General features: G+C 40.2%; 1 protein-coding gene across 1 annotated transcript; it reads right to left on the bottom strand.

The window, feature by feature from the left end:
• Positions 1–6,812: 6,812 nt before the first annotated feature.
• Positions 6,813–7,532, bottom strand: LOC132280992 (uncharacterized). Its single transcript, XM_059782735.1, has one exon. It carries the CDS (start codon positions 7,530–7,532, stop codon positions 6,813–6,815), a length of 720 nt encoding a protein of 239 aa, XP_059638718.1.
• Between the last annotated feature and the right edge of the window lie 1,385 nt (positions 7,533–8,917).

Genomic DNA, 8,917 nt, shown 5'->3' with positions numbered 1-8,917 from the left:
GGAAGATCCGGAACTATTCAAATACTGCCCGGACCAAATCATCCGGCGATGTATTCCCGAAATTGAGACCACAAGCATCCTCAATTTCTCTCATACTCTTGATTGTGGAGGCCATTTCAGTGCCAAAAAGACCGCTCATAAAGTTCTTCAAAGCGGATTCTATTGGCCTTCCTTGTTTTGAGATGCATACAATTTCTGTAAATCATGTGAAAGATGCCAAAGGCTCGGATCCATGTCCCAAAGAGACATGATGCCCCTCACTTCCATCTTAATAATTGAAATTTTTGATGTGTGGGGAATCGACTTTATGGGACCATTTCCACCTTCTTATGGCTATGAGTACATCCTTGTAGCGGTGGACTACGTTTCCAAATGGGTGGAAGCCGCGGCCACCAAAACCAGTGATCATAAGGTGATGATCGAGTTAATTCAATCTCACATCTTTAGTCATTTTGGTATGCCCCGAGCAATCATCAGCGATGGCGGATCACATTTTAGAAATCGTTATCTTAAATCCGTCCTTTCTAAGTATTCCGTCATTCATAAGGTTGCTACACCTTACCATCCTCAAACGAGTGGTCAAGTAGAGGTTTCTAACCGGCAGATAAAGCATATTTTGCAAAAAATGGTTCGACCGGACCACAAAAATTGGTCGCTAAGACTAGACGATGCATTTTGGGCTTACCGGACGGCTAAGAGCATATTCTTGACGGTTATTCCGACTATAACCAAGTGGCAATCGCCCCCCAAGATCAAGAGAAAACAACATTCACATGTCCCTTTGGAACTTTTGCATATCGACGCATGCCTTTTGGGCTATGCAATGCTCGGGCAACGTTTCAAAGGTGTATGATGTCCATATTTTCCGATATGGTTGAAAAATTCTTGGAAGTTTCCATGGACGATTTTTCTATCTTTGGCTCCTCCTTTTATTCGTGTCTCAAAAATTTATCTTTTGTACTCCAAAGATGCAAGGAGACAAATCTAATTCTAAGCTGGGAGAAATGCCATTTCATGGTCCAAGAAGGCATTGTTCTAGGACATGTCATCTCTAAACGGGGAATCGAGGTAGACAAGGCCAAAGTTTAGTTAATCTCTAATCTTCCTCCTCCGAATTCCATCCGTCAAATCCGTTCTTTTCTTGGCCATGCCGGATTCTATCGTCGCCTCATCAAAGACTTTAGCAAAATCTCACAACCCTTGTGTAAGCTCTTAGCCAAAGATGTTCCATTCATTTCTCGCTTACTCATTAAAAAATCTTCCGATTTCGCCGTTGTCCGTGATTCCTTTCCGGATGAGCAACTCTTCCAGATTTCTCATGTAAATCTTCCATGGTTTACGGATATTGTTAACTACCTTACTGTAGGTAAAATTCCAACTCATTGGTCCAAACAAGAGAAGGATCGGTTCTTCTCCTAAGTCAAGCATTTCTTTTGGGAAGATCCAGAACTATTCAAATACTGCCCGGACCAAATCATCCGGCGATGTATTCCCGAAATTGAGACCACAAGCATCCTCAATTTCTCTCATACTCTTGATTGTGGAGGCCATTTCAGTGCCAAAAGGACCGCTCATAAAGTTCTTCAAAGCGGATTCTATTGGCCTTCCTTGTTTTGAGATGCATACAATTTCTGTAAATCATGTGAAAGATGCCAAAGGCTCGGATCCATGTCCCAAAGAGACATGATGCCCCTCACTTCCATCTTAATAATTGAAATTTTTGATGTGTGGGGAATCGACTTTATGGGACCATTTCCACCTTCTTATGGCTATGAGTACATCCTTGTAGCGGTGGACTACGTTTCCAAATGGGTGGAAGCCGCGGCCACCAGAACCAGTGATCATAAGGTGATGATCGAGTTAATTCAATCTAACATCTTTAGTCGTTTTGGTATGCCCCGAGCAATCATCAGCGATGGCGGATCACATTTTAGAAATCGTTATCTTAAATCCGTCCTTTCTAAGTATTCCGTCATTCATAAGGTTGCTACACCTTACCATCCTCAAACGAGTGGTCAAGTAGAGGTTTTCAACCGGCAGATAAAGCATATTTTGCAAAAATGGTTCGACCGGACCACAAAAATTGGTCGCTAAGACTAGACGATGCATTTTAGGCTTACCGGACGGCTAAGAGCATATTCTTGACGGTTATTCCGACTATAACCAAGTGGTAATCGCCCCCCAAGATCAAGAGAAAACAACATTCACATGTCCCTTTGGAACTTTTGCATATCGACGCATGCCTTTTGGGCTATGCAATGCTCGGGCAACGTTTCAAAGGTGTATGATGTCCATATTTTCCGATATGGTTGAAAAATTCTTGGAAGTTTCCATGGACGATTTTTCTATCTTTGGCTCCTCCTTTTATTCGTGTCTCAAAAATTTATCTTTTGTACTCCAAAGATGCAAGGAGACAAATCTAATTCTAAGCTGGGAGAAATGCCATTTCATGGTCCAAGAAGGCATTGTTCTAGGACATGTCATCTCTAAACGGGGAATCGAGGTAGACAAGGCCAAAGTTTAGTTAATCTCTAATCTTCCTCCTCCGAATTCCATCCGTCAAATCCGTTCTTTTCTTGGCCATGCCGGATTCTATCGTCGCTTCATCAAAGACTTTAGCAAAATCTCACAACCCTTGTGTAAGCTCTTAGCCAAAGATGTTCCATTCATTTCTCGCTTACTCATTAAAAAATCTTCCGATTTCGCCGTTGTCCGTGATTCCTTTCCGGATGAGCAACTCTTCCAGATTTCTCATGTAAATCTTCCATGGTTTACGGATATTGTTAACTACCTTACGGTAGGTAAAATTCCAACTCATTGGTCCAAACAAGAGAAGGATCGGTTCTTCTCCTAAGTCAAGCATTTCTTTTGGGAAGATCCGGAACTATTCAAATACTGCCCGGACCAAATCATCCGGCGATGTATTCCCGAAATTGAGACCACAAGCATCCTCAATTTCTCTCATACTCTTGATTGTGGAGGCCATTTCAGTGCCAAAAAGACCGCTCATAAAGTTCTTCAAAGCGGATTCTATTGGCCTTCCTTGTTTTGAGATGCATACAATTTCTGTAAATCATGTGAAAGATGCCAAAGGCTCGGATCCATGTCCCAAAGAGACATGATGCCCCTCACTTCCATCTTAATAATTGAAATTTTTGATGTGTGGGGAATCGACTTTATGGGACCATTTCCACCTTCTTATGGCTATGAGTACATCCTTGTAGCGGTGGACTACGTTTCCAAATGGGTGGAAGCCGCGGCCACCAGAACCAGTGATCATAAGGTGATGATCGAGTTAATTCAATCTAACATCTTTAGTCGTTTTGGTATGCCCCGAGCAATCATCAGCGATGGCGGATCACATTTTAGAAATCGTTATCTTAAATCCGTCCTTTCTAAGTATTCCGTCATTCATAAGGTTGCTACACCTTACCATCCTCAAACGAGTGGTCAAGTAGAGGTTTCTAACCGGCAGATAAAGCATATTTTGCAAAAAATGGTTCGACCGGACCACAAAAATTGGTCGCTAAGACTAGACGATGCATTTTGGGCTTACCGGACGGCTAAGAGCATATTCTTGACGGTTATTCCGACTATAACCAAGTGGCAATCGCCCCCCAAGATCAAGAGAAAACAACATTCACATGTCCCTTTGGAACTTTTGCATATCAACGCATGCCTTTTGGGCTATGCAATGCTCGGGCAACGTTTCAAAGGTGTATGATGTCCATATTTTCCGATATGGTTGAAAAATTCTTGGAAGTTTCCATGGACGATTTTTCTATCTTTGGCTCCTCCTTTTATTCGTGTCTCAAAAATTTATCTTTTGTACTCCAAAGATGCAAGGAGACAAATCTAATTCTAAGCTGGGAGAAATGCCATTTCATGGTCCAAGAAGGCATTGTTCTAGGACATGTCATCTCTAAACGGGGAATCGAGGTAGACAAGGCCAAAGTTTAGTTAATCTCTAATCTTCCTCCTCCGAATTCCATCCGTCAAATCCGTTCTTTTCTTGGCCATGCCGGATTCTATCGTCGCTTCATCAAAGACTTTAGCAAAATCTCATAACCCTTGTGTAAGCTCTTAGCCAAAGATGTTCCATTCATTTCTCGCTTACTCATTAAAAAATCTTCCGATTTCGCCGTTGTCCGTGATTCCTTTCCGGATGAGCAACTCTTCTAGATTTCTCATGTAAATCTTCCATGGTTTACGGATATTGTTAACTACCTTACGGTAGGGAAAATTCCAACTCATTGGTCCAAACAAGAGAAGGATCGGTTCTTCTCCTAAGTCAAGCATTTCTTTTGGGAAGATCCGGAACTATTCAAATACTGCCCGGACCAAATCATCCGGCGATGTATTCCCGAAATTGAGACCACAAGCATCCTCAATTTCTCTCATACTCTTGATTGTGGAGGCCATTTCAGTGCCAAAAAGACCGCTCATAAAGTTCTTCAAAGCGGATTCTATTGGCCTTCCTTGTTTTGAGATGCATACAATTTCTGTAAATCATGTGAAAGATGCCAAAGGCTCGGATCCATGTCCCAAAGAGACATGATGCCCCTCACTTCCATCTTAATAATTGAAATTTTTGATGTGTGGGGAATCGACTTTATGGGACCATTTCCACCTTCTTATGGCTATGAGTACATCCTTGTAGCGGTGGACTACGTTTCCAAATGGGTGGAAGCCGCGGCCACCAGAACCAGTGATCATAAGGTGATGATCGAGTTAATTCAATCTAACATCTTTAGTCGTTTTGGTATGCCCCGAGCAATCATCAGCGATGGTGGATCACATTTTAGAAATCGTTATCTTAAATCCGTCCTTTCTAAGTATTCCGTCATTCATAAGGTTGCTACACCTTACCATCCTCAAACGAGTGGTCAAGTAGAGGTTTCTAACCGGCAGATAAAGCATATTTTGCAAAAAATGGTTCGACCGGACCACAAAAATTGGTCGCTAAGACTAGACGATGCATTTTGGGCTTACCGGACGGCTTATAAGACACCCATTGGCACGTCGCCATATCGACTTGTCTTTGGCAAAGCGTGTCATCTTTCGGTAGAATTTGAACACCGTGCTTTTTGGGCCATAAAAAGGCTAAATTTTGATCTCAAATAGGCCGGCTTTAATCGTGCTTTGCAACTAAATGAACTTGAGGAAATCCGAAATGATGCATATGAAAGTGCCAAAATCTATAAGGCAAAGACTAAAGCTTTTCATGACAAGCACATTGTTAGCAAGTCTTTTGCCCCGGGACAAAAGGTTTGGCTTTTTAATTCCTGCTTGAAACTCTTTCCCGGTAAACTCCGGTCAAGATGGGATGGTCCATACATCGTCACTACTGTCTCCCCTCATGGAGCAATCAAACTCCAAGATCCGGCAAAAGGATCGTTCTTCAAAGTTAATGGCCAACGGCTTAAGCCTTGCATTGACGGCATAATCCCAACCCAAAAAATTGAGAAAGTCCTCTTGATGGACCCAATTTACGAGGATTGATGCCTACTCTAGCTTCGTCTAGCTATCGACTTTAAATTTAGCAAAGCAAGGGAAGCAATTCTTTCTATTTCCAGGCTTCTCTACTTTTCCAATTGCTTGAGCTTTGAAATTTTCTGGGAAATGGTTAAGAAAAGCCAAAACTTTAACCTTATCTAGAACTATTTTAAATTGTGTTCCCGCAATTCAGGCTGGTTTTCTTAGACCTTCTCAACCCTTGTTTTCATTCCCGGATGTTTCCATCTCTTTCCAGCAATTTCATCGGATCTTTGGAATGCTACACATGTGTGTAACCTCTCATTTTTAATACATTGTTGGATCATTTTTCCCCAAATTCCATCCATGTATTGGAGTGATGTTGCAAAGTTTGAAAATTTTCCCCAAATTCCATCCATGCATTGAAGAGATGTTAACAAATTGGCCATTTCAGTCATTTCACCCAGGCTTTTGCTCACTGGTCAAATTTCGAGCACTCGAAGCTTCCATTTTTCATTCAAGAGCCTACTGCCTCAAGTTCGAGCGCTCGAAGACACACTTCGAGCGCTCGAAAGTCCATAAAAACACACTGTCCAAACTTCGAGCGCTCGAAGTATCCCTTTCGAGCGCTCGAAACTCACTGCCCCAAGTTCGAGCGCTCGAAGGCCTAACTTCGAGCGCTCGAACCCTCCTTCCCTCCTTTTTAAATCTGAACTCTCTCTCTCCCGCGTCTTTCCAGTCTCTCAACCCACGACCTCCTCCCTTCATTTTTAACTTCTTCTCTTCCATTACTTTCCTTTCCCCCCCCCCCCCACTCCTTCCATCAACCCACAACCTCAACCTTTCCAACTTCCTCTCTTCCTCCATTAACTCCTAACCCACCCCACTACTTTCCTTCATTCACCAACAACCCACGACCTCAGACCTTCCAACTTCCCCTTCCTTCCATAATTCATCTACCTATTTCACTCCTCTCCTTCCTCCACATCCATCCCTATAAATAACCATCACCCCCACTATTCCTCCTCATTCCATCCGTGCTTCTCTCCACTCCTCTTTCAAGGTATGTCTCTTCCCTCTTTCTCTTCAATCTTTTTGTTCCATTTGTGTTACATTTGTTATTAAACCTTTCTAAAGTTTTTTATAGACTAAAATTGGGTTTACTAATTATTGGGGCTTCAGGTTCTAAGTTACCTAATAATACCTTAAGTTTTTTAAGATATAAGGTTTTTAACTCAGGGTCATCTACCTTACTAATTAAATCAATAAGTAGATATTCTAGTTCATCATTTTTTGTGAGGACATTAAGTGACTTATTAGGATTGCAGCAGCTATCTTTACATCCTAGTGTAATATTGGGAGAACTGAGAAGCATTAGATGACTGGGAGGAGGAACCAACTTCTGGATCACTATTGTTATCATCAGTATCTTTTAACTGAAGAATTTGATAAATGGATTCTTTAATCTCACTGGGGATTTGTAACTGATTGATCTTTGTTTTTGCATAGCAATCTTTTGCAAAGTGACCTAGACGACCACATTTGTGACATTTAACTTTGCTAATATCTATGGTAGTAGGGGTATTCTTTTTCTTAAAAACCTTTTTACTAAATTTCTTTTTAGGCTTTTGACAATAATATTCAGTTTTTGGAAAGACTGGTTTCCTGTTTTTGTAATGTCTACCGTAACCTTTGTAACTCTTCTTTTGTGATTTTGGGTTTTGTCTAGAGGGAGCTAAGGGTGGAAGACCATATTGTTTACAAAAGGTTCCCATTTCATATTTAGCTCTTTTCCTATCATCTTGTAATTGGTTACTAATTTTCATGTCAATACACATTCTTAATCCTTCCTTTTGGATTAGGCTGAAGATATTGCCATATGTGAGAGTATCATAGTCAATGTTACCTGTGGCTTTACTAAGAGTATCTCTAATCTTATGAGCAAAAAGATTAGGTAATCCATTAATGAATTTTTCTTTCCAGAATGGTTTGTTACTATCATCTCTCATCATAACTCTGGATAAGAATATATCTTTATACCATCTAAAATCACTCATGGTTGGACAAGAGAGATTGGTAAGTTGGTCATGTATTTTGGAGGTGATGTTACTTGGAGTACCTATAAAATGGTCAACTATGGTATAAACAAGGGTATTAACTCCATCAGGAATAGCACGACCTATGGCTTCATAAAAAATGGGAAGACCCTCATTATTCTTTTGAATAGCATTTTTGATATGTGCTCGAGAATCTTCAGTTAGATGTTTCTCCTACCAAGATTTTAACATCCCTGAAAATCTTGATGCGAGAAGATCAACTATTTCTAGTTAACTAAGATTATGTGTAGTAACATAGTTATTAGCCACCATTGAAATATGACTTAGTTTATTAAGAATTTCTTGTTCGGATAAACCATCAATATTCCATTCATTAAGTTTATCAGAAGAGACAGAAAATTGATTTTGAATGTTTCTTTCTTTATATTGAAGATCAAGAAGTATCGGCCTGGGGTACCAATTTTTCGTAAGACTAGTTGGATTAACACGTTTATTGACTAATCGATTAATTTCTAGGTTAAAAAAGCATGTTCGATTTGCTAGATATCAGAGGGGTAACTAGAGGTAGAAGAAGGACTATCAGAATCATCAGTATTATGAATAACAGTGATTGTTTTGTCATCTTTAATAGCTTTGCCTTTCTGCATTATTTTGAGAATGGTCTCAATTTGGAGAATGACAGAAGGATCAGGGAGGGCTTTGGGAAGGCCTTTTCGATTTATAGTTATAGAGATAATGGGTGACTCAAGTGCGGTAGAAGTGACAGGAGGAACGGTAGGCTGAGTAAGGGAGAGTTCAATTTTATCAAGTTGAGTACAAATGGTATGTATATATTGATTAATAAAATTATTTTGTTCAATTATCTATTTGGTTTCAGTTTTAGCTGTGGTACTAATTTTTAAAGGAGAGGTGGTGACTTCGGTTCCCAAATGGTTAATAATGAGATTGTTCATTGGAGGGTGAAACGAGGAGATCATGGTGTCATCAGATTTCTTCCATTTGACCTTAGTGAGGACATTAACTCGATTATAGCAGTTTTCTAGATAATCAAAAAATTTGATCTCTAGTTGATGCTCTGTCATAAATCTTTGCCAATGACGGAGGACTCGTTGTTGTTCTTTCTCAGTATGGTTTTTTCGGAATGTTTTTCTCTGTACTTTATTTTCTTGGGAGGTGTATTCTTCATGTAACTTGGAGAGGTTATATTTAAAAGGTTTACTAATGACAGTTAACTGAGGATTAATGGTCTTGATATTTCTAATAAAATCAGAGGGTGAGGGAGAATTAGGAGTGGACCTAGAAAGTCCAATTTTTGGAGGAGGTTGCTCATAACAAGGGTGACTAAGTTGTTCTTCAGTGTGAACACCTTTAAGCTTGATGTCTGG

Source organism: Cornus florida, unplaced genomic scaffold, assembly GCF_030987335.1.
Source record: "Cornus florida cultivar Cherokee Brave unplaced genomic scaffold, ASM3098733v1 CherokeeBrave_3.0.0_Hap2_Chr11, whole genome shotgun sequence".
In the NCBI taxonomy this organism is placed as follows: domain Eukaryota; kingdom Viridiplantae; phylum Streptophyta; class Magnoliopsida; order Cornales; family Cornaceae; genus Cornus; species Cornus florida.
This window is presented reverse-complemented; position numbering and strand designations above follow the sequence as displayed.